The following is a 26,956-nucleotide window of genomic DNA, read 5'->3' as shown; positions in this document are numbered from 1 at the left end:
ACGTGGGGACGTGGGATCCCTGAGATGGGCTGGGGCTGAGAAGGAAGCACATTTTGGACAATGCGGCGGCAAGAAGACCCCTGCTGGGGCTGTCTATCCCAGGAGAGCCCCAGGACGCACCCCTGCCTCTCCAGTCTCCAAAGTGTGGGACCCGACACGCTTCACTAAACTCTGTTTCCATTATCTCTGGCTTTGCTAACTGCCCCAGACTGGATCAGGACTAGTATGGGCTGACCCCTGTTTAGACAAACTCGACACAGCTCCCTTTGCCCTACCTACCCTGTCCTGCTGCCACACAAGCCCCAGCAACAGACATGGCCATGCTTCTCATTTCGACAACAAAGGGGGTGCCCCTGGCCACCTACCCTAAACACACTCTCTCTAGACAGGGCTCCCCACACGGGCTCCAACTATAGTTCTCTTTTGGGAGTAAAATGTTAGATTAATCCTTTTCAGGGCTGAGGCCTCAGTGCCACTCCTTTGGATGAAATAGATCTTTTCTAGAATGTTGGAGAATTTCTCAGGGCCTGTCAAAGACCTGTAACACTCCAGCAGGAAGAAACCTATTTTGCTAAGAACCAAGCTTTTCCGGGGCGCCTGGGTGGCTCAGTCGGTTAAGTGTCCGACTTCGGCTCAGGTCATGATCTCACGGTCCGTGAGTTCGAGCCCCGCGTCGGGCTCTGTGCTGCCAGCTCAGAGCCTGGAGCCTGTTTCAGATTCTGTGTCTCCCTCTCTCTGACCCTCCCCCATTCATGCTCTGTCCCTGTCTCAAAAATAAATAAACGTTAAAAAAAAAATTAAAAAAAAATATCAGTAACATTTGATTTTTTAATTAAAAAAAAAAAAAAAAACAACCAAACTTTTCCCTTTAAGAGGGTATCAGTGAAATAACCATGCATGCTGGGTAGCATGTGTGCTAGGAATTGCCAACAGACTTCTCAAAATAAACTTCCAAGTCTGAGATGTGCACTCTGTGAGAAGTGATATAAATTCTCATTAGGGATCTAGAAATTAGGACTCTGAGACTTCTCAGACATACAGAAACAATGATTTTCATGATAAACTCATTCTGGTGGCATAGATCCAACCTTCCAACTTTAGTTTAGAAAGGTTCTTAATCTGAAAGAGAAATTAGTTGAGGTGTCTCTCTGCCAGGAATATATACCCAATAAAACAATAAACTGAGGGGCACCTGGGTGGCTCAGTCGGTTACGTGTCTGACTGGACTCCTGATTTCCGCTCGGGCCACGATCTCACAGTCTGTGAGTTTGAACCCTGCGTCGGGCTCTGCACTGACAGCATGGAGCCTGTTGGGGATTCTCTCTCTCCTCTCTCTCTGCCCCTCTCCCTCTCACTTGTAGGCGTGTTCTCTCTCTCTCTCAAATAAATAAACTTAAAAATAAGGTAAACTGAGAATAAAGGCTTGGGCATCAAAGGTTGGAAGTCAGTACACGGAGCTTTGTAAAAACTGAGTTTGGGCTAGGCCCAGAAATGGTCCTTCTCACCACGAACTCAGGAAGCCTTCAACTGAACAGCTGTCCTTCACCCACCTCCACGGCACAGCTGTCCGGCTAATATGAAACTCCACAGTCTCTCCAAATCAAGAAGTTTTCTAATCCATGGTTGTCCAGAATCAAACAAATGTCTGGCAAGACTAAAAGCAAGCACGGTGACTGCCTTCTCCTCATCGTGAGCCAGGAGAGTCGTGCAGAAAGGTACAAGGCAATTCCAACTATTTTCATGGCGGTGTCCTTCCACGGAAATGTCAGCTTAAGGAGCCTACACCAGAACTCAAGATGGAGTGTGGACTCTGTCAAGCCACTCACACTGGTCACAGGTCCGCACAGATGCAAAACCTTCCAGACGACAACCTATCGGCTCCTGACGCAAACCACCCGAGAGAACGGGAACCAACCGTGCTTTCTAAGAAAACTATCTACATTCACTTTGTCTTCCACAAAAGCTTCCTTGCCTTTGCTCTGTCGGTTTCCCTCCTAACTGATGGCTGCAACAATCTGGGTTTCTATATACTTGAGTCAGAAGACTGTCTCCCCATCAAGGAGACAGGAATGTTATCTGCTTTGCTCACAACTGCATCCAGGGCCGGACAGAGAGCCTGGCACAGGGGGAGCGCTCGATAAATATTTGCTCAGTAAATGAGTAACTTTCCTAAAGCAGTAAGTGGAAAGAATGCTAAATGGGAAAGCCCCACATCTGTTTCTGCAAGTGGTTTTTGGAGAGGTACAGAACCAATCAGAGGCTCAGTTACTCCAAAAGTAAGACGAGAGAAATAATACAAAAGCCTCAGCAACATGGTATCGCATCAACTAACTTTCTCTCTCTGTCTCTCCTTAAGACAGCACTTTCACACTCTGATACACAAGCAACCTCTATGAGAATTCAGGATCGAACTGTCATAAGAGTTCTCAAAATAAATACAATTTTATTCACAGAATGTCAAGTCTGCTGCAGAGAAAAAATACTGATATCCTAGAAGGGACAACATCTGGATCTTCTGTCCTGGACCTTTATCCTAAGCTTTGGACACTCACAGCACTAGTATATTTTGAAATATAGCCAGAAATGTTCTTTATAACATTTATCTGGTTTACCTTGAGTAAAAGGATAACAGAAGAAACAAAGACTCAAAACACACAAGCCTTCCAGCAATGTCATTCTACGGGCGATGGCATGTGGTCCTATAAAATCAATCTGGCACTGAATTAGGGGTCAAAAGCTCCCTAGTGACAGAGGGCTCATGTCTGGACCACTGACATGAGCACTGTCCAAATCCTCCATTACTTTCTCATTTTTAGGTGAGAATAACAAAATTTTTCAAAGCCTTAAGCCAGTTTTCTCCGTTTTTAAAACTTGTTGCAGGGTTTTTTTTCATTTACTAAAAGGGAAAGACTGCTTGCTTCAAACAGTGCTTGTAATGCCCCGTGTAATATGGCTACCACATTATATCCTAAGCTACGGACACATTTCAGCTTTCTCTCGGGTTGTGACCACCTGAAGGGGTTGCTGGCTGGGGCTACAACACACTCTTCCTTCTATGTCACCATGTCCCTTGGCTAGACATGTCAGGAAAGTGCTCTGTATCATGAATAAATTGGATCTGAACACCCAGGGTTGAAGGGCACCATAAAAATACTATTTTAGCTTACTTCTTTTATAAGAATGTGAAGAAGTTCCCATTATACTCCATGAAATTTTGAACACTGTAAATATCCTACTAAGAATAGTTTTATTTCATTGAATTGCCAGAGATGAGATAACACAAGTAAAATGTAATGAAAAATTATAAAAGCTCTTTTGCTCTATTGTCACTGAACTCTTAAGAGAAAAAGCACTGAGAGAGCCACAGAGGTATGCAGGACAAGGTTCCTGATCTACAGTAACTTCCATCTCATTAAAGAGGATGACACAGAAACACAACAAACCGCAGTAAGAAAAGTGGGGTGTGGGATCACAGGTGGTTCCGGTAACTCAGAGGCAGGAGAAGTCACTTGTGGTTTGGGCTTTCAGACAGACCCGAGGAGACCGGCGAGGTTTTAACAACAGAAATGGGTATGCAACAGGAGGAGACATAAAAGGCTGGGACTCAGAAGGAGGTTGCATGAAGGAGGTTGCTGGTGTGTGGGGGCCTGGAGAAGAGCACTAACTGAGGCTAGACGGTGCAGAGCTTGAATGCTAAGCCACGGAACTTGGGAGTTCACTCAACTAGTAATAGGGAGCCCAGGAAGGCTTCTGGGAAGGGAAGTAGCCTGTGCTGATTTTAGGAGGATCCACAGAATGGTAATAGAGTGGTATCTAGGGCTGCAAGATCACAAAGCAATCATCCACCAAAAGGAAGTGGATTTGGTAAATAAAATCTCAGAAGGTGTATTGTCCTGGTGCTGTTCTGAATGGGAAGAGATTAAGTAGGTCAATTAGTCTCCTCATCGCTCCCGCCATTCTTTCCCATCTATGAGGTTCTGTGGTCTGAGGCAGTTCTCCATGAATGCAGTTCCTGAGTTACCTGAAACGTACTAAGTCCTCACCGGGACGTGGTAAAAAAAAAATTCCTTACGTGCAAAGAATTTGAAAATCACATGGGAAAGACACTCCTTACACAAAGAGAAAGGCACAGTGTCATCTATGCTGCCCTGTGGACCCCTCATTTCTCTGGACATGCCCCCCAAGGATAGCCTGTTCAAGGGGTGACTCCAAACATAAAGCGGATAGGAGTTCAGAGAAGAGAGGAGAAGGGGTATGACAACATAAAACTACCTTTGAAAAGGAGTGTAGGTAAGAAGCCACTATTTACTTTCATTTTACTCATTTATACATGTCCGCTATCTCAAAGTCCCATACTTACATGAAATGCAAATATTGTTCAGTTGTCTGGCATTTAAAGAAAGATAAGACGCGCCTGGGTGGCTCAGTCAGTTAAGCATCCAACACTTGGTTTTGGTTCAGGTCACGATCTCACGGTTCATGGGTTCGAGCCTCGCTTGGGCTCTGTGCTGACAGTGTGGAGCCTGCTTAGGATTCTATCTCTCCACCCCCTCTCTCTCTGCCCCTCTCCTGCCCACACACACATTCTCTCTCTCAAAAATAAACATTAAAAAATTTTGTTTAAAAAAATAAAGAAAGATAATTTCTGGACACCTTTAAAAACGTGAGTTGTAAGGGAAATATCTGGAGGTTCTGATGACTCACGGCAAACAACAGGTCAAGTTAATTTCCAAATGTAATCTGAGGTAAATTAATTGGCAAAATTCTCAAAGTATATGTGGTCTGAGCAGCTATTTAAGATTTTTCTTCAAACTGGGACCAAATTCTTGAAATAGTTATGGCTAGAATGCATCAAAAGCCTAAACTAATCTTATCTTTTTTTTTTTTAAAGTGTATTGCTATTTACTTTTGAAAGAGTGAGAGAGAAAGCACGCCCACAAGTGGGGGAGGGGGGACAGAGAGAGGGAGAGAGAGACTCCCAGGCAGGCTCTGCACTGTCAGCCCAATGCAGGGCTCAAACCCACAAACCATGAGGTCGTGACCTGAGCTGAAGTCAGACACTTAACCCACTGAGCCACCCAGAGGCCTCTCGTTTTGTCTCATATTACTGTAACAACTACTACCTGAGAACGTCAGATTAGGTTTTAGTAGGAAATCTAGGTATCACTGACCCTATTTCAGACACTGTCAAAGATGGACATTCACAAAGAATAATGCAGGAAAATGCCTTAAAGGAGAGGAAAATGTCCCACCATGGAGGAGAAACTGGGAAGAAAGAGCGTGTTAGAGGTCTGAAATGGGTCCCACACACAATTATAATCACTGTGAATAGCAGCCACTATCAATTCACTACAGGGCCCATTCCATACTAAGCACTCTCCGTATGCCAGATTATTATCTAAACATCTACCAGATAGTTAACCCTCACAAAAATCCTAGGAGTTAATAATTATTTTCCCATTCAACAGATCAAACTGCTTAATTTCTGAGTTGAAGTTTTTTTCAATTTGCTCAAGATTACACAGTTCGCAAGTAAGTGGAGGAAGGAAGTGTTCAGCATGTTCCCAGCACTGAACTTGCTTTCGGATGCTGAGAATATTATGGTGAGCTGGCATGGCAGGTGAGGCTGACAGGAATCAAATAATCTCATAAAGCACTGTTAAATTGTAACTGTGACAAGGGCAATAGATCTGACCTTGGCCAGAGAGGGTGAGGGCAGGTTCTTCCCCGAGGAGGTCTAATGCAATCTGAGATCTAAAGGAAGAACAGGAGTTGCCTGGGGGAGAAGGGAGGGAAAAGCATTCCAGGCCAAGGCACAGAATATGCAAAGATGACACAGGTAGGAAGGAGTGAAGGAACAAAGGGAGATGGGAAAGGGGTGTGATCGATATCTCACAAATTCAGATTCATTAGGTAAACTTGGACCTTGCACAGTCACCCCATGCAGTGTTTTATAGACCAAGGAAAAAAGTTTTTGTCACCTAACTCAATCTAATAAACATTTCTTGAGTTAAAAAAAAAAAAAAAAAAAGATTTTGTTTTTATTCTAAGCACATTGGATATTTATTTTATAGCTGATCGTAGCTGTTTTCCTTGGGGAGTAAAAGGGGTAAACTAGGGATAGCAGTGCCACACAGACTCTTAGAAATCTTTCAAGGGCAGGGATAAACATGGATATAACAGGGCGTGAATCTCTTCGTTCTAGAATAGACATCTATTATATATCTACATATCCCCAAACTGGAAATTAAAGCTGCAAAGGGAAGAAGAATGGTCTCTGGAGATAAACGGAGGCATAGCTAAGGTTACCCTGGAGGGCCTCGTGTGTGGACAGAAGTGCACAGCAAGAGTCCCTACCACGAAAAGGGCAGAATCCATTTCTGGCTGAGAGGCACAGCAGATGACTGTTTTCACAGCCCGGCTCCCCATCCATGAGCTGTGTGGCTTTGGTGAAACTTCCCCGTTTGTAACAGTATGTGCCTTACAGAATTATTTTGAGAATAAAATGAGTTATCATACACGTCAAGTATTTAGAGCAGTACTTGCACACGGTAAGTGCTCAATGAATACAAGCCATTGTTATATCATTAAGACTATTTGCAGTAAAGATCACGATTTGCAATAAGCAGTTAAGGAAAGGAAAACATCTGTAAATACACATCTAGGACAACATGTTCTCAAATGTGCACGTACTTAAGAATCGCCTGCAAAGCTTGTGAAAAATGTACATTCCTGGTTTGTTAGAAGTAAGACCTAGGAAGCTAGGTATTTCATAAGCTTCTAGGGGATTCTCACACAGCTTATCCAAGCATCTTATTTTGGGAAGCATGGCTTCAAGGCCGAGAATTTAAAATAAATATTCAGGCATCAAATAAAAGATTTCACGACACGGACTTAACCTCAGGGATAACTTTATAAAACAAATTTCAAAGCAAAATGAAACAAGATGTACTCGCAAAATCTACTTCTGGAAGAAAACAGAATAATCAGAATCCACTTGACTGGTAAAATAGATAACATTTAGCTTTGAACAACCATTTTAAGGAATTATTTAAATCTTTAGTTCCAAACAGTCCAAAAATGTCACTATGTGCTCTATTAACAAGGGAAACATCTAAGACAGGGGTATGTATATCTTTTAATTATTAGCTTTTACTTTCTATCAAAGTCAACAGAGCCCATAGTTCATCTTCAATCACAGAGAGAAAATTCTTTTCTGCTAGAACACAACTGAAACTCTGCAGACTCTTTCACTTTAGTGCAGGGTTTTTCAACCTTGGCACTATGTGATTATTGTAGATTATTATTTACAAAAATTCTTTACACTAACAAGTGACCTTCAGAAAAATCAAACAAGTGTCCAGCTTCAGGGAAGGTGAAATCATTGGTCTGATATACACATCTGGTGAAAAATGTCTGTGAAGATTATAAACTGAAGGTACTATTTCTTCCTCTTGCTCAAAAACCATCACACAACTCAACACTTGGGATCTTTCTGGATCCAACTTTATGCTGCTTGGGCTCTTTAAAAGAATAAACAATGCACATTCTTGTTTTATTTGCAGCAATAATTAGCAGCAGCTGCTACTTACACAAAATTTTTAACAGAACATATTTTACATACTGAACCCAAATATTTCAGAACTTAAAGGGCCTGACGCCCAATGAAGTATTCTGTCTTTTTTTCTTTAAAATAAGGCATTAATAATTAACTTCCACATTCCTTTATCTACTTTTAAAAAATGACGAAAACATTTTCCGGAGACTCAAAGGAAACAGCTGGACACATCTGTCAACTACACATCTCTGGAGTGAAAGAGAAACTTAATGCTTTAATACCATACTTACATGTGAGGGCTCAGCTCATAAAAATTTCTATTCCTGTAATCTTCCACTTTCTCTGGTGAATAAATGGGCAAGGACCGGTATGGGTTAACGGATATAACCACACTTCCAATATACGTCTGCAAAAGCAAGAAGAAAATATCCCCCATGATTACACAGGATGTATTTTAACAACTTAGGTCAGTATCTCATGGTTTCACCCTCTTGAAACACAAAACTATCTCTACTCCTTGACCATTCACACTTTTCAAGAACATTTAATATCTCTGAAGGCAGATGGTCAATAGTGTTCATTCATTTTGTTGATAAGTGGAAGGCATAGATTTGTACATTGAAAATACCTTTCAAAATAAATCTCCAGATTAATTTATGATCTTGGATAAGAGTTCTCCAAAATCCTGTGACGCTTGCCAAAAATTTCGTCACCAGCCACAGCTAATTTTGAGCAACAGCTAGGCTCTCTCTTATTCATTACAACTGGTGTTTCCTTCTCTCATCTTTAGCCTCCTGTTTGAGCCCACTGGAACCCAGGGCCTCCCTCCTCCTGAGCCACATCCCCACCTATCAAACAGGCCTCTACTTTGGCACTGCTCTTACACCAGCCTTTCAATCTCTCCAAAGGGCTCAGACAGCGCCCAACTCCATTTGAGAGCCACAGTTATCCCTTGGGCCTTCAAACAACATAATTTCATATTATATGTACTGTAATATCAGAATTTAAATGTACTTTGTAAAGGAGGGTACATTTAATGTCGAATTTAAATTTAAGGTAGAATTTAAATGTACTTTTGGAGGGACCAATACTTTATTTTAGCACACATTAACCCTCTCACACTACAAACTGGAACACTATTAATCTTCCCTTCCATTTTGATCTGGAATTCCTGGCAAGCAAGAGAAGTCTGGTTCAGTTCATTTTGTACAAAGACTAGCACAATGCCACAAGCCAAAGTCACGTAACTGGAACTCATTTTAGTGGCTTCATTTTTCCTTTCAGTTTCAACATTACAGGGGACACTAACAAAAATACATTAAGTGATAAAAACTGCTTTAAGAAAAAGGTGAAAGAAAAAAAAAGAAGGGGAAAAAAAGTCAGCTCTAACTTCCCCACCTTTCCAGCGCATGCAACAAAAGGTGGCATTTTTAGAGCAACAAATTTGTCCAGTATTTCCATTACTGGATTCAAGACTGTCAAGATCTTTCCAGAAAATTGAACAGAATAGAAAACAGTACGAACATTTTAATATTCTTTAACATTAGGATTTCTTTCTAACATGGGTCACAATTATTTTAATTACAAAAGACTTCTCCCCCAACCTGGAAAACTGAACAGGTCATTTCTACACATACTTTTTCATCCTATCAAGCACAGACAAGACCACAGTTATGAAAGAAAACTCTGTTCCCACGCAAGCTTCTCCATTTATTTCTGGCATTCATTTCTGACATTCTATCACAAGGACCAATTAATCTGGCCTGACAAGAGATGACTCCAAGTTTCCTCACTTACCCCATTTGGATAGGACTTTTTCAAGAAGGTTTCTTCACACTCCAACCTACCTGGGCCAGCGGATGCTAGAGATGGAAATACTGTCTCACTAGCTTCGAACTAATACTAGCTACACTGGTAGATACGAAAATATAATGACTGGTTATTCTTTTAGTATCTGTTGATTAAAAGATCGGCCTTCTTCAGTAGAAAAGTACATGACTCTCCTTTTTTAGGTAATTTCTCGAACACAATAATTGAAATACGTATTTGCTGTTGGCGGAGAAACCAACGATCAAGGTGCTCCCTAAAACCACACTTCACGGTGGCTAACCTCTTGATAAAAATCTGCCTCTGTGGCATTCTTACAGAAAGAGCAAACTCTGCTACCTCAACCTCAAAATCAAAAGCCACACTACTGAGTTAATACGTTTCTCTGTGTTACTTGTGACTTTTATACGTAACTGAATCGTGTGCTTTTTTTTCCCCAACTCTTTCCCTACCACCTAGAAAGGGCCTGACCTTTTAATGATGACCCATAAATAATGGTTAACTGAACGACCAATGCAGACAGGGCCAGTTCACCTAAGAAAGTGACTCACGTGTAACTGTTCTTTTGTTGAAACATAATAGCAAGTACGTATACAGTGCCTAATATTTTATTAAACCTATATGCCACGTGTTGCCACTGAACAAATCTTGAAAGTATACCCTTTTTCCTCAGGCTCCTACTGTGGGATGTTGTTTGCAAAGATGGCTAGAACAATTCCTTCCACCCCTGCAGGCAGACCCCCTTGAAATGTGACTTTGCCACTCTTTCTATCAAGAGATACAGTTTACTCCTCCAGCTTTTCAGTTTGGACTTGTCTATGTGACTTGACTGTCAAATGTCCAATGGGACATTATAAGATGAGACACAAGGGGCACCTGGGCGGCTCAATCGGTTAAGCATCCGACTCCAGCTCAGGTCATGATCTCACGGTTCGTGAGTTTGAGCCCCGCGTCAGGCTCTGTGCTGACAGCTCAGGGCCTGGAGCCTGCTTCGGATTGTGTCTCCCTCTTTCTGCCCCTCCCTCACTCACAGTGTCTCTATCAAAAAATGAATAAATGTTAAAAAATTTTTTTTTAAAAATAAGATGAGACACAAGCAAAGGCTTGAGTAGTACCTGTATAGGATGAACCCCTTTTTTATGGCTATGGCTGGAAGCCAGGATGTAAATGAACTTGAGCCACGTAGATGGCCAAGGTGCCCTGAATTGCACAGTCTGACAACCAACCATCAGACATATGATTGAGGCCATTCTAAGCCATCCAGTCCCAGTTAGGCCACCAGATGCCTAAGGTCAGATGTGTGATTCCAGGTGAGACCAGGAGAAAATACACCAAGCTGACATCAGCCCAAACTGCTATCCCAGAGAACTGTGCACAAATAAATGGTTGTTGTTTTAGGCCACTCATTTGGGGAGCTGGTTTGTTACCCAGCAACAATTACTGATACACCAACAGAGCTCAACAAATCAGTAAAGGGCAAGTTTTATCAATCTCAATAAGGAAACAGTAAAAGTAACTGTGCTATCTCTCCATTCTACTTTATGTATATGTTTCAGATATGTATCCTCTAATCATGAATTCCTACTAGGTTTGTCCTCTACCATGACACCTGCCCTTACTGTTTATAAGGGTTTTTTCCTTGAAGGGTCTATGTGCATTAATTGAAGATTTAAATATTCCCACATGTACCAAGAGAATAACTCAAATGTTCAGTCACAGTCCTCCTTTGTCTGAGACAGGAAAGAATGCCTAGCAGCAGCTGATTGGCTGGGTGGAGTTTACAGGTCTACTCTGGTTTTAGGCAGCTATCCATTCTCCATTCAGGTAACTGCAATACCAGATTAAAACTCCCTTTTGGGGATCAGAACAACAGGGACCAGATAGTTCATGTTTACATCAATTAACACCTGGACTTACAATTGACAGACATTTTTTTTTTTTTTAACAAGCAACTGTATACTATCTAAAGTTAGTATCTTCTTATTGCACCATGGTCTAGAAAGAACTACAAACGAACTCATTAAGTAACCACCGGCATCAAGAGGTTGCAGATAAGACACAGAGTTTCTTTTTTTTTTTTTATTTTTTTTTCAACATTTATTTATTTTTGGGACAGAGAGAGACAGAGCATGAACGGGGGAGGGGCAGAGAGAGAGGGAGACACAGAATCGGAAACAGGCTCCAGGCTCTGAGCCATCAGCCCAGAGCCCGACGCGGGGCTCGAACTCACGGACCGCGAGATAGTGACCTGGCTGAAGTCGGACGCTTAACCGACTGCGCCACCCAGGCGCCCCAAGACACAGAGTTTCTTAAAGTCAAGTACATAAAGGGGCACCTGGGTTGAGCGTCCAACTTCAGCCCAGGTCACGATCTTAGGGTTTATGGGTTCAAGCCCCATGTCGGGCTCTGAGCTGACAGCATGAGCCTGCCTTCAATTCTGTCTCCCTCTCTCTCTGCCCCTCTCCAGTTCATGCTCTGTCTCTCAAAAATAAATTTTAAAAAAATTTTTTAATCTTAAAATTTAAAAAAAAAGACAAGTACATAAAAGGGCTGGGTGTGTCCTTTTTATTCTGAATATGCCAAGGAGAAAAAAAAGGAAACACAGAAATACTTACAAATCTTTACAAAAGGGAGCAGCAACAAGGATCCATCCCTTGTCCCTAGAGTTCCACTTACTTACTTGACTGGAAATAAGAGGTGCATAGATCCTGTGTCCATCAACAAACTACTACTATAGAGCTCAGATGGTGCCAGCACCAAGGGAGCCCACAGAAAGGTGTCTCACAGCCTACTTCATTTCCCAGCAGGCCACTTCTATGGCTGGGCTCACACTTCAGCCTTGTCCCTGTGCCCCAAAGGACTCGCACAGAGAAACTCCTACTGGAATCCAGAGGACGTTCTTCCATTAGGCTAATTACACTGAAAGGCATTCCTTTCACATAATGGCCAAGATCACCTACCAATTAGGTTCTATCGACCTTCTCCAACAGAGACAAGCCTGGCTCTCATTAGCCTCATATGTATGCATGTATGTACTTGTTTATTCAGTATAACCAACCTAACCATCTCAGCCACTACCGAGCTCACCACCTCCATGTTCCCACCCCTTGGCACCTCCAAGAACTCAAGCATGTGCACTCCACCACCAGGACACTGGGAAGTTCCCTTTATTCCCACCGCCCTATGGGACCAGTCTCTGACATCCAGGAGGGAAAAGGGAAGAGAAGGAGAGGAAGGGAGGGGAGGGGAGGGGAAGGAGTAAGGAGGAAAGAAAAGGGAAGAGAAAGAGGAAAGGCTCTACCTTCTCACAAAGGGCACAATTAGCAACTTTTATCTTTCACTTCTCAAGGGCAGACATTAAATCAAGAATGTTCAAACATTCCCAGGTCAAAACAATCTCCGTCTTCATACTTCAGATATCTGTAGCATTCCAGAACAGATGCCTTGTGAATAACCAAATAATACTTGTGTATTCCTATTGTGATCACAGTGAAAACTGAAGTCTTTTCTGGAGGACGTGCATCCAGCAATTCAGAACCCAGAAGAAAGACCCCTGATACATATACACCCCAAAGACCATGCATTTTATTCTAGAAGAGAGTTCTTCCAGAACCCCATCCTCAGAGATTCAATTTCAATGGTCTGGGAGCAGACAGGCTCTCACATCTTTTAACGTGTCCCCAGAGAAGGCCATGTGGAACCAGAGGTGAAAACCACTGCTTGTGGTGTTTGCCTTCAGGACCCACACGACTGTGTTTTACTCCCAGTGGCAGCACTGGGATAGTGTCACTGTTGACCTATCTTCTATCTTACTTTCCTCTCTTATTCCTATGTAATTAATTCTGCAAATATTTCAAAAAGGAAAGAAAGTCCTTCTAGCTTCACGTCCTTTCATTTTAGCCACATTTCTAATGAACTTGGCATACGGTCTCTCAGCACACTACAGAGAAACAGCAACAACATCTCTAAATTGGGGCCATTCTGTCACAGCGTGTTTCAAATGTTTGACTACGACTCATTGTGAGAAATAAATTTTCATCACGACAAAGTATGTGTATTTGAGTAGATATGTACACACACGTACACACATATATGAAACCAAACTCTCACAAAACCCTAAATACTCTTACCATGTCATGCACTGATATTATTTGTTCAACTCTATTCATTACAATTTTTTTTAAAAAAACTGCGGGCCCTAACCCATTAAATGGTTTTTATCACCCATTAATAGGTTGAAACTTACAGCTGGAAAAATACTGCTACAGAGCACTTCTTAACCTTTTTTTAGTTGTAGGTCCCTTTGAAACATCAATGAAAGCTATGACGCTTCTCCCCAGAAAAAAAACAAAAATGTGCATACAGCTGGGTGCCTACAGGGTGCAGGTGGTTAAGTGTTGGATCTTGATCTCGGCTCAAGTCGTGATCTCATGGTTCCTGAGTTCGAGCCCTGTGTTGGTGCTCTATGCTGACGGCGTGAATCCTGCTTGGGTTTCTCTCTCTCCTTCTCTCTGCCCTTCCCCAGCTAATGCACGCTGCTTCTCTCTCTCTCTCTCTCTCTCAAAATAAATAAATAAAATAAACTTTAACAATTAAAAAAAAAGTTTGCATACAGTTGATATGCCAGGTTAAGAACTCCTACCCTAAGGGAAGACACAATGGCCACTAATGGAAAAAAGGAAAAGAGACAGAGAAAGAAAGAAAGAAAGAAAGAAAGAAAGAAAGAAAGAAAGAAAGAAAGGAAAGGAGTAAGAAGGGATCAAAATAATTTTAAGAGCATAAAAATGAAGAGCTGTTTAGAGTAAGAGCCTGCATCTCAGATCCGCTGGCCCTGAGTGCATCTTGTCAGAACAAAGAAGGATGATGAAAGGCTGAAATGAGACAGAGTATTATGATTTTGAGGACAAGGATATACACGTTTTGGAAACATATCCAACCAAAAAAAAAACTTTTTTCAAGTTAAACATTGAAACGTACTTTGAATATTTTCCAAGTCTCCATTGCGTGGCAGCCCGCAATGCTAGGTGAACGAAACATTAGTAGACAGACACAGGAAAGTCAGAACAGTTTCACGTCCTTCGTACCACAGCTCTTCCTGGGGCAACATGAAGATCTTTAGACACCTAAAATTCTAAAAGTTTACATTTCTTTTTTAATTTTTTAATATTTATTTTTGAGAGAGAGAGAGAGTGGAGGGGGCGGGAGGGGCACAGAGAGAGAGGGAGACACAGACTCCGAAGCAGCTCCAGGCTCTGGGCTGTCAGCACAGAGCCCAACGCAAGGCTTGAACTCACAAACCACAAGATCATGACCTGCGCCAAAGTCAGACGCTTAACCAACTGAGCCACCCAGGTGCCCCTAGAAGTTTACATTTCAATTCCCCACATGAAATTGAAAATAAAATTGTAACTAAACCATAAAATACATGTAATGGAAACCCCACGATGACTTGTTTTCACCATGATGACTACTTTGGCACCTCTTTTCAATACCAGTTTTTTCCAAAATATATTTTTAAAGCCCCTGCTTTGCTGAGGCTCTAACTAGGCATCCCATCTGCCTATCTACCAGTGTCCTTATTTTCTTCAGGATGATTTTCAGTTAGTTGTTTACCATCTCTGCAGCTCCTTAAAAACTCATCCCCAAATCTTATGGGGCGCCTGGGTGGCGCAGTCGGTTAAGCGTCCGATTTCAGCCAGGTCACGATCTCGTGGTCCGTGAGTTCGAGCCCCGCATCAGGCTCTGGGCTGATGGCTCAGAGCCTGGAGCCTGTTTCTGATTCTGTGTCTCCCTCTCTCTCTGCCCCTCCCCCGTTCATGCTCTGTCTCTCTCTGTCCCAAAAATAAATAAACGTTGAAAAAAAAAAATTAAAAAAAAAAAAAAAAAAAAAAAAACTCATCCCCAAATCTTAAAGTGCTGGTATAAAATACGCACTTAAACACCTTTTTTCTTTTTTTTTTTATTTTTTTTCTTAATGTTTTTATTTATTTTTGAGACAGACAGAGACAGAGCATGAGCAGGGAAGGGGCAGAGAGAAAGGGAGACACAGAATGTGAAGCAGGCTCCAGGCTCTGAGCCATCAGCACAGAGCCCGATGCAGGGCTCGAACTCACAGACTGTGAGATCATGACCCCAGCCGAAGTCGGACACTCAACCAACTGAGCCACCCAGGCGCCCCTAAACACCTTTTTTCTAAACTCTTCTTCAATCCCCATGAGATGGATATGAAGTCTCCACCTTAAGGTCCATAACGATGGAGCACAAAGAAGTTAAGCGGTATCAGCACATTATCTAACAAAAGTGCAGTCAGGACGAGGAGTCCACTTTCGTCTCATCAGAGCACTCAATCCACGCTATCAGTTAGGCCTCCGAAGCTTCGAGGAAAGTGGCCAAGAGCAATGCCTAATCAGAGAAACTTGCACCGTGCAATGCCTTTCGGCAGCATCTTCACCTTTGTGTAACAGAGAGCCATCTGTTGGGCAGAAGCTTCTTATTTGATCACCTGAGGAATGCTGAAATCCTTATGTCACCGGGGATAAATGAAAAAAGAGGAGGGGGAGGAAAAGACCTAGTTACAGAGAAAATTTTTCATCTTAAAAAAAAAAAGATTTTTTTTTTAATGTCTATTTACTTTTGAGAGAGAAAGAGAGAGCAAGCAGGGGAGGGGCAGAGAGAGAGAGACACACACAGAATCCCAAGCAGGTGGCGGGGCTCTGAGTTGCCAGCACAGAGCCGGATGTGAGGCTCAAACCCACAAGCCGTGAGATCATGACCTGAGCCGAAGTTGGATGCTTAACTGACGAAGCCACCCAGGCGCCCCAATAAAAACTTTTTTTTAATGTTTATCCCAGCACACAAAGTTGTACCTCCAGCGTGAAGAAATGCAAAACAATGTATAATAATCATTCCTTAACTTTAGAGAAATAAACCAGGAGAGTGGCAATGCCACAGGTAATATTTAATGAAGTATCTTACTTGATGCCTGATGATTTAGCCTAAAATGGCACCAAGGAAGTATCAAAAGCATGTGTAGGATTCTTCCAAATCCATCTCCAAGCCATGTTCAAATCCAGGATGGGTTGGACCCAAGGAAAAATAAAACTTCACATGGCTGCACTGCCTGGACAGAATTTAGGTACAGCCACTGAACAAGCAAGCAACACATTTACTAAGAGCCTTCTTTATGCACAACATCGTGTTTGGCAGAGTGGGAAATAAAAGACGCTCCTATGGTGCTCCCAAGGAGCTTATAATAGAGCTCAGGAGGTGAGACTTTTACATCATAAAACATAAAATTTAAGAGTTAACTAGTCTGGCCACGAAAAAAAGATAAGATCTAAGTGATTCTTGGCTAAATGAGTCATTAGTCATCTTTTTTTTTTTTAATGTTCATTTATTTATATTGAGAGAGAGAGGGATAGAGAGCGAGCAGGGGACGGGCAAAGGGAGAGGGGAAGAGAGAATCCCACAAGATCATGACCTGAGCTGAAACCAAGTGTCAGATGCTTAACCGACTGAGCCACCCAGCAGCCGCCCCGAGTCATTAGTCTTCTTACTGCCTAGGTGAGTGCTTTGGGTCGGGTCTGCTTGAGGGAATGGTCACTGTGAACTGCAGAGGTCCAAGAATGATGATCCAGGAAGTCAGAAGATCTGAGCAGGTCTAAAAGGATGGGCGTGATTCACATAAAGTAATGTTCCCCCAAAGAGTGGCATAGGAGAATTCAGGTTTTAGGTAATGATTGAACCCCTCTCTCTTTTTCTAAAATTTTACTAAGATAGTTGCATCCTTCAAAACAAAAATTTTTTTAAGTGTGAATTGCCAGAGACTCAAAACAGTTCTCTGTACGTCCAGGTTCACTGTGGCACCGTTCCCCACAGCCAAAAGGTGAAGCAACCCAAGCATCTGCTGGTGGAGGAATGGATAAACAACATGAAGTATACAGATACAGTGGAAGATATCCAGCCTTAAAAAGGAAGTTAATTCTGACACATGCTCCAACATGGATTAAACATGGACAGAGGTACAAAGGCCCACCCACCCATATTTCAAAGACAGGAATGAGACAGCTTGCCTAGAGCAAAGACCTCCTGTGAGTAATCACCCAGACAATAAGACTGGGATCAAATTGCAGAGAGCCTCAAACATCAAAGTGAGGGGACTGAGCTCCATCCAGTCTGAGAGCAGTCAGTGTGTGTGTGTGTGTGTGTGTGTGTGTGTGTGTGTGTGTGTGTGTGTGTGTGTGTGTTTGGGGGGGGGAGTCAGATGCTGAATCAGAGTGACTTAAGGGTTTTTGAGCTCTTTGCTCAGATTCTATGTCATACAGAATTTAATCTGCTTCAAATGCCTTTGAAATTTTGTTTAACTATGGTTCCAAGTTATCTGGCAGTTTTCTGGTTTCCTGGGTAATCTACTTAACTTCTCCAAGCCCCGGTTTCCTCATCTGAACAAGGAGGAGAATATTGGTTCTTCCCTCATCTGAGGATTAAATGAGATTCTGTGTTAAAGCATGAAACACAGCACCTGAGATACATCAAGTGCCCCATAAATATTACCTGCTGTGATCACAGAACCTCACAGTTTCACTCTATTGGAATCTGCTGGCCATCGTAGAGAGCCAGGACTTGAAAGCCTATAATATACGTTAGTAACTCAGCTAAATTCGAGGCATCCTATGATGCCAAAGTCTTACAAAATGGTCTTTGTATACAGAGCATTGAAGAGTTATCAGATGAGCACGTGAGGTACGTCTTAATGAAGCTAATGTTAAACGCCTAGGATCCTGAGAAAATGATGATACAGGATAAGCTGATGGGATCTTCAGAAATGACAACACGTGACTCACTTCATGAGGAGGAATTTATCCTCTTCTTGAGTCCCAGATCCTGGGAATCTGATCACAAGACATGAAGATATTACATGCCACAGTGTTTTTCATTAGACATCCGTAAGATTTCCCAGATTCCCCCAAAGAGGACTTTTGTCTTATTTGGTTTTTGAAAAACACAGTTTGGTCTAGCCAACACTTTGGTTTTTTTTAGACACAGTCCAAAACTGTGAAAAGCTGCCTGAGTGAAAAAATTACAAACGTAAGGTCAATACCGATGTAGCCTTCTCTCTGGGTCTTATATCCAACACAATGTCATTCAGTGTGTACGTCGCACATACCCGGTCTAAGAACATATTTGTGATACGTATGCAAAATATATAGAGAGAACTCATGAATAACAGCCTATTTTTACTGAAGAAGAAACTGAGGCTTTCGAAGATTTAAAAAAAAAATTGCCCAAGGTCTCCCCATGAGTGGAAGAGACAGTTTTATGCCAAAGCTCTACGCCAAAGTCTGTGACATTAGAACAGAGAAGTGGGATTCGGTCAGACTGTTTCAGCCGCTCAGCACAGTGATGCTGTCGTGTTACATCAAGTCCTGAGTTCCTATACCTCAAGTACCAAGTTCTTGAACGAAGGAACACACCCAGGAACCCCTGAGCAGCCTGTGACCCAAGAGTGAGTATGAGTGCAGGGCATCATACTAAGGCAACACAAGTTGGTGGTAACTTCCCGTCCAATTCCACTCTCGGTGTGCTCATCCCCTGCTCATGTTTCTGCTTTTCTCTGGGCCTGTTCCTAACTGGTTTTCTCACTTTCTACTCTATAGCCGGTCTACTTCAAAGAGGCTTACTCACAGTGCCTGCTTGTAGCATGGCCCACCATGGCCCTACAACCTCATGACCGCCAGCATCTGCTTTCATTGATAGTTTTATTTTTCCAGGATTTCTCAATTCACAGTTTGAGGAAAGAATCAAGCGCTGTTCATCTTCTTGTCTCTGCTGTCCCACAAATGACCGGTCTTAGAGCAGGAGCCCACACGTAGTCCGGGGGTCATACAAATCATGGCTGCCAAGGAAGGCAAGCAGGCTAGTCAGCCATGGCCACTGTTAGAGCAGTCCGAGGCTTGACTTAACTACCATCATATTACAACCCTTTCTTCCTGGGCTGCCAGTCATTTCAGACTATGAACTACAGAACTATATATGAGTTCTATGCCACGCTGAAATACTGGCTAAAAATATCACCGCGGGCAGCCTTTATTTTAGAGCAAAGTAACACAATACTATAATATCTTTGTTGAGATAAACTCTGCAATGAGAAAAGTATTTTCCAAAAATGTACCATTCTCCAGGCCTAATAAAACTCTTAACTAAGGTACAGAGCAGTCCTGTGTTAGAGGTCTATTACTATCTGAAAATAATATTTGTGGGCAATTGAAATAGTAATACAACAAAAATGAAATCTGTTCAATGAATACCAAAGAGGGAGGGGGGGCAGGGAAAAGAGGGAGGAAGAGAGTGGGAGACAGGGAGGAAAAGAGAGAGTTGGGGGAGGGGAGAAAGAGAAAGACTGTAATTACAAGGAAATCGCAGTGTCTGAGCCCTTAAAGAAAAGTCATTCTGGGGGCTCCTGGGTGGCGTAGTCGGTTAAGCGTCCGACTTCAGCCAGGTCACGATCTCGCGGTCCGTGAGTTCGAGCCCCGCGTCGGGCTCTGGGCTGATGGCTCAGAGCCTGGAGCCTGTTTCCGATTCTGTCTCCCTCTCTCTCTGCCCCTCCCCCCGTTCATGCTCTGTCTCTCTCTGTCCCAAAAATAAATAAACGTTGAAAAAAAAAAAAATTAAAAAAAAAAAAAGAAAAGTCATTCTGGTTTCCAAGTTTTTCAAACGGTCATGGCACCTACCAGGTACTCCACACCTACTATGTGCCAAGCACCAGGCTAAGATGCTCCCTAATCTCCATCACATCTCAACAACATAAGTATCATGATACCTAACGTGTGGATGAGAAAACTGACTCTCAATTACTCACAGCGCTCACGGTGGTTGCAAGTGGCCGAGATTCCACCTTTGCTCTATATGCCTTTTCCAACATGCCACCTCGTATCTCAGCCTCCAACCCTCCAAAACAGAGTTTGAGAAACAAAACAGCGTCTCTTTAGAAATTATGATTCCCATTAATATATACTTGTGCTACAGGTCTAACAGCAGAAATAGATGCACGGCGGGGGGGGGGGGGGGGGGAGCTGAGTTGGTCATGTGAATCAGCCACATGTCCCCTGTGATTTGCTCCTCCTCCTCTACTTCCTGCTCATAAAAGTGATGGGCCACGTGCAGCTGTCAATCTCCTGCCATCCAGTGAACGTGATGAAAATCAATTTCCTTTCAAGATCTTGTCCCACCCTCCAGAAGGAAAAACATCATCCTAACGGTTGCTATCGCTTTTCCTTGACTAGTGGGCACCTGCAACTTTAGAACTGAACACACTCGTTCCATGTCACGCCAGTTCATGTTACTGCATTGTTAAATGCTAACTCAACATGTGGCAGGAATGTTGATTATCATTTGAATTCTTCATCTGGATTGGTGAGACTGCCTTGTTTCAAATCTATACATTCATATACATATACATACTCATGTATGTAATCTATACATATCATAATTATTTTGAATAGCACATTATAGAATGTGAATACCTGCATATTAATGGTATCACTGAATGCTCATAGCAACCATATACAGTCAACAGGACTATTAAACGCATGAACTCTAGAGCCAGATTTCCTGCATGCGAATCCCAGCTTTATCACCTACTTGCTATGTGACCTTGGACAAGTTAGTTAGTCTTTCTGAGCCTCGGCTTCCTCATGGTAAAATGAAGATAATTTAAAAACCTACGGGGGTGCCTGGGTGGCTCAGTCAGTTAAGCATTCGACTTCAGCTCAGGTCATGATCTCACAGTCCGTGAGTTTGAGCCCTGCATCGGGCTCTGTGCTACCAGCTCAGAGCCTGGAGCCTGCTTCGGATTCTGTGTCTCCCTCTCTCTGCCCCTCACCTACTCATGCTCTGTCTCTTTCTGTCTCAAAAATAAATAAAAACATAAAAAAAAAAAAAAACCTACAATGCCTAGGACTCCAGTGAAAATTAAATGAACAAATAAGTGGTCGTGCCAGGACGGGGCTCAGGTCTTTGCTTCTAGTACCCACCATATTGCCATCAAAAGACGACACTTCTGCAGGCCCGAGGTTGGGCCTTAATTTCCTCCAAATAAACTTCAAATATGGCCTTTGAGCAGAACATTTAAATTATGTATTATAAATATCACACAAACATTTCAAGTACTGTATAGGGCCTGTATGATGAAACAACTCTCTTAAGCTTGGTAAATAACAGATAAAGATGTGTCCATTTTGCAAGTTCAAAGAAGGACGAAATTTTCCAATCACCAAAGGCTAAGAGAGCTTACACAGGTTGAAACTGGCAAGTTATCACCAAAAATGATTTTCTGGAAAAATATTATAAAACTGTCCAAGAGATAGACTATGCTCAGAAATTAGACACAACATTTCTCTTCAGCCTTGTGATTTGCTATTTTTCACCAGCTTTATCCAGCCTTCTAACGCTGTCTCCATTCCAAACACCAAAGCTATACCCTTGAAAACACACACAATTTGCTCTTCATGTCTTTTGAAAGATCCACCTTTTCAATGAGCCACGCAGGCAGAGTCTAGTCATGGTGAACCGTTCATACATGTTCAAATCAAGGCACTTTCTTTCACCAGGTCAGGGAATCCCTCCTCCTTTCCCTGCTTGGTCTAGATGGGAGGGGAGGGGGCAGTAAAAATGGTTCTTTTTTCACTCAAATATTTTTGGGTCTGGGTTCTCTGGGTAAAGAGCCATTCATCTCAGTGAAAAAGAACCTCTTCCTACTTCCAATTCTAGAACAAAAAAATTTTAATTTTTAATCAAGCTGATAACATAATCTGGAAAATTCCCTACTACTCTCTTAACTACTATTACTTCTAGAAATGAGACTGGGACACTGAGGTGAGAAAATTACATTTTTATGTTATGCATCCCTTTACCATCTGATTTTTTTTTTCTAAAAGTAGTTGTTAATTCTATAATGAAAAAAATAGAATTAGAAAAAAATTTTTAATGTTTTTATTTGAGAGAGAGACAGACAGACAGACAGAGTATGAGTGGGGTAGAGGAAGAGAGAGAGGGAGACACAGAATCCAAAGCAGGCTCCAGGCTCTGAGCTGTGAGCACAGAGGCCTGTGCGGGTCCCGAACCCACAAACCACAAGATCATGACCTGAGCCAAAGTCGGATGCTTAACCAACTGAGCCACCCAGACACACCCCCACCCCACCCCCAAAAAAGAATTTTAAAGGAAATTTTAAGAGAAAAAAAGATTGGAGAATGTCCGAGTAAAGTAAGAATAACACTAAAATGGATGTCTAAACTCTAGCTCTCCACCAACATCCCATGAGCTTAGACAAGGACCAAGCCTCCCATCAGACTATAGTCCTGGCCAAAACCTCAATGACAGCCTGGTAAAACCCAGAGCAGAGAACCCAGGTAAGCCACGCCCAAACTCCTGGCCCCAGAAATACTGAGATAAGGAATGTATGTTATTACAAGTTGCAAAGTTTGGGGGAAATCTGTTATGCAGCAATAGAAAACTAATACATCATTATGCCAAATTCCCAGGAATAGATCTACAGCCAGTAGGTAGGAATTTTCATGTGTGTAAATGAGAAGTGTTTTTGGAGCTTCAAATAAGTATATAAATGTTAACCCCATTTACTTTGCACTCTTTTAAACCAAAGAGATTGTGCACTTATAGTTGTGTATCTTTGATAAAAGCATCTGATTCCATCCGTATGGGGATCCTAATTCTAGCACCAACTTCTAAAAATTAAGAAAATTCTTAGTAGACTTGCAAAGCAGTCATTTTTACATCCACAATTAGTTTAACTTAAGATCCTAAAACTACACTAATTCAGCCCTCTATATCTGGATGATCCCCAAACTAACAATTCAGATAGAAAACACACTACATCGACTTGTCAGCACCAAAAATACTTCTTGTCGGAGAACAGACACCTCGGTTCTTTAGTTTCCAAATTTGCCCTGGGCCTTGTTCTTGCCTAAATTGCAGCCTTCCTGTTCCTGAACAGAACCACAGTCCTGACCAGTCACCCTAAAAACAGAATCATGTCTGGGTGGGTCTCCTACGTTACAAGTCCGCATGAAATCCTGCCACCATTCCGTCTGGTGGGGGGTGGGGGTGGGGAGGCCGGAAGAAGGTCTGACCAAGGCAGCAGAAAGAATACAGAAGAGCAATGCTCAGTTATGTCACGACCGACATTTCCCAACACTGGCCCCACACAGACTGGGAGACCAAAAGGCACATCACATCCTGCAGCTTGTCCCAGCCAGAACTGCACTCAGCCAAGAGGGAGGAATAAAAGCAAACAGAGTCTCTGACCCTGCATGTTACCCCGTCAGGCCAACATCGCCTCTCTCTTTTCTCACCCGATCCTCCACTTGTCCAACTGAACAGCTCTTACTGCAAAGCTCACATCAACGTCCGGAACCATCCCTGATTTAGGGACGCTGCCTGGCCACACACTGGATGATGAACCAACCCAGTGCTTCAGTGCATGAACCCACCTCAAAGCAAATGATGGATGTTCCTAGAGCGTGCATGTTAAGTATCCTTCGGAAAAGTATCTGATTCCATCTCTACGGGGATCCCAATTGTAGCACTAACTTCTAAAAATTAAGACAATTTTTACTAGATTGTCAAAACAGTTACTCGTAATTACAACTTAGTTTAACTTAAAATCCTAAAATGGACAAATTCACACCTCTGTATCTACATGATCCCCGATCTGACAATTCAGACAGAAAACAAACTAAATGTACTTATCAGCACCAAAAAAACCTTATTACTCAAAGGGTTGCAAGGAGCATATTAGATAAAACAAACCCATATGCGTTACAGAATAGAATACAACTGAATTAGTTTGGAAGCAAGTATTTCGACAAAACTTCTCTGAAGTGGATGGACTTCAACTATGGCCCCAGAGTCCCTGGAGGCAACTATTTACTCTTCTTTGCCATTAGGAGTTCTCCAATAGAAAGTCTGAGAAGCATGCCTTTGGGTATACCTGAAGCCTGGAACACAAATGACAAATCCTTCTCACGGGGCATATCCTTTTCATATCAACACCCACAAAGCTACTTCATTACAAACTCCCAACCCAACATGTGATGGGTTTACAGCAGTGACCTCATGAGCATTCATTCCCCCTTTCCTCTTCTTAACATGTTAATATATTTGGTTGGGTATTCACATACTTACACACACCCCACCTCCTTTGGAAAAAGTTGGCCCTACCCAATCTTAGGAGAGGACATCATTTTCTTAAGCCACTCAGTTCATTCTGGTCAGCAGGCCACAATCAGTGGTCCAAGCAGTAGGTGTGTGAATCAAGTGGTCTACCCAGAGGTTCCGGTTTATTATGACAGGATCACAAGGAACTCTACTTCCAGAGTCAGCTGGCTGGGCATCCTGAAAATCACTAAGTATTATAAATGCTCTTGAGAGGTGATAACTCATATCTAGAGACAAACCAGTCCCTTGTGAGAGCTGTGTGAAGGCAGAGACTATTTTAAGAAATAGATATTGGGGGTGTAAGGGCAAGTGGATAGATGGGCAGAATGGAAAAAGAGGGTCCTCTGACCTTGAGCTGGTTCACAAAAGAGGCTACTAAGTCTGCGGGTACAGCCAGAGTTCAAAAGTCTGAGCCAAGGCCTTTCTACTCACTGGCTCCTTTATCAACCATGGCTTCTGAACATACAAATGACTGCTCAATTTGTTCATATGATGGATCATCATAGACCTCCACCCACTTTTATAGTATTAAACTATGAGACCACAAAACAGATTTTAAAAAAAAAACAAAACAAAAAACACTGCACCTTCATTTTCTGGGAAAGAATTTAAAAACAAGCAAAGTACAAGATAGTAAAATTCTACATGTCATATTAACTCGACCTTTGGCATCAGGCTAATCAATTCTGCAGCAATCCATGAACAAAAGCAGAGGAGGAATATTATTAGAATAAGAGCCAGAAACAGATTTCTCAAGGGTGGTATACCTGACATTTGGGGTTCCAAAGGTGTGGTCATCAAATTTAGCGTAGAGTATTTTTTTTAATTACAAAAACAATACATGCTTGACTTAATGAGTTCTATAATACAGAGGTCTAAAACAGTAACCCTTCCCTGTCCCCGTATCTCAGCTCACTCCACTGTGATGCCCAAAGTTAGCCTGCCTTTCTCTATGTGCAAACAAGTATACAGACCTGAGTGCATATCCCCCCATTAAAAAAAAACAGGATCATACTCTACATATTACTCTATAACCCCCCTCCACCCTTTTGTTGTTTTTTTTTTTTGTGGCTTAAAATAGAGAATGCCCAACCCTCCAACATGACGCATGTTTAGTTACAAAAAATGAAGGCACACATCTCATGGAAAAGATAGTCCTAATGTACCATGGAAAACATTAATTGATATGACTATCTAGAAGCAGAAGGCAATTTTCTGCTTTTGTTTTTGTTATACCAGAAAGGGCATTCCTCAAATGGTTAGAAAATAAAATTACGTAGCGCTGAAACCCAGACATTTCGTCTGCTGAAGACTCATGAACATTAACATTTGGCATTTTGTTAAAAAGGGGACTGCTTTATTTTAGTGGGCACAAAAACAATCAGGTATTTGAATGCATGCAATGTTCCAGTCTCCCTCCTATTTTCAAGTCCTCGAAAAGTGAACTGTGTTTCTTAGAGCCAAAAAGAAAAATGATCAGCAACGTTACTTAACGATAGAATGGATTCCTCCTATCTCCATCTCAAAGACCGATGTTTAAAGTCGGTCTTTCATTCGATATCAGACCATACTTTCAGTTAAAGCTGCAGAAACATAAGGTTTTCCCACCTGAAAGCTGAGCCACTACGCTCTGAGGGAAGGTGACACCCCGGGCCTCACAGCCAAACCAAAAGACACCTCCTCCCTCCCTCCTCTGCAGCGCTGTTTTATACCTTTTCCATTTGAATCAACATTTTACATAACTGCATCTCTGAACTTCATACATAGCAGTCAAATTAATATTCCAAAAGAAGTATCCACACATCTCAAGTGACTGTCAACCTCCCTACTTGCAGCAACGCCAATCAAGAAAGATAAGAAAGTTCAGTTCCCAGAAGATAACCACCACTTCCTTAGGAAATTAATTATACAAAGTTATCCTTGAAACATGACTGGCTAACTGGAAAGGAAAGCTACATGTGGCATAAAATTATATAGCTTTGCAGATAATTTTTTTCATATATTAATTCCACAAAAGTAATAAGTGATCATACTTATATGATCTCTCCACTTATTTATGTTTCTTCCTACTGTTCCCACAGTGATAGGAAAATATGCAGCATAACCCAATAATCCAATTCATCTGCAAACACAGATATGATATAAAAAGAGGGGGAAAGAACTCAGGAGCAAGGCAGAATCTAACAAAATTACTTCCACCTCGGGGCACCTGGGTGGCTCAGTCGGTTGAGCGTCCTACTTCAGCTCAGGTCATGATCTCACAGTTTAGGAGTTCGAGCCCCACATCGGGCTCTGTGCTGACAGCTCAGAACCTGGAGCCTGCTTCAAATTCTGTGT

The 26,956-nt window shown here is 42.2% G+C and overlaps 1 protein-coding gene across 7 annotated transcripts in view; it reads right to left on the bottom strand.

Annotated features, from left to right (window-relative positions):
* Nucleotides 1–26,956, bottom strand: part of MYO1B (myosin IB) — a 190,632-nt gene that overhangs the window by 126,911 nt on the left and 36,765 nt on the right. For all 7 annotated transcript variants that reach the window (XM_045480564.1, XM_045480562.1, XM_045480559.1 and 4 more), the window contains exon 3: nucleotides 7,849–7,964. In XM_045480564.1, the coding sequence (XP_045336520.1) occupies nucleotides 7,849–7,964 (116 nt within the window). The remainder of the gene's footprint in view (nucleotides 1–7,848; nucleotides 7,965–26,956) is intronic.

This window comes from Leopardus geoffroyi, chromosome C1 (assembly GCF_018350155.1).
Source record: "Leopardus geoffroyi isolate Oge1 chromosome C1, O.geoffroyi_Oge1_pat1.0, whole genome shotgun sequence".
Classification (NCBI taxonomy): domain Eukaryota; kingdom Metazoa; phylum Chordata; class Mammalia; order Carnivora; family Felidae; genus Leopardus; species Leopardus geoffroyi.
The sequence above is the reverse complement of the archived record's forward strand: the minus strand, read 5'-3'. Positions and strand labels throughout refer to the sequence as shown.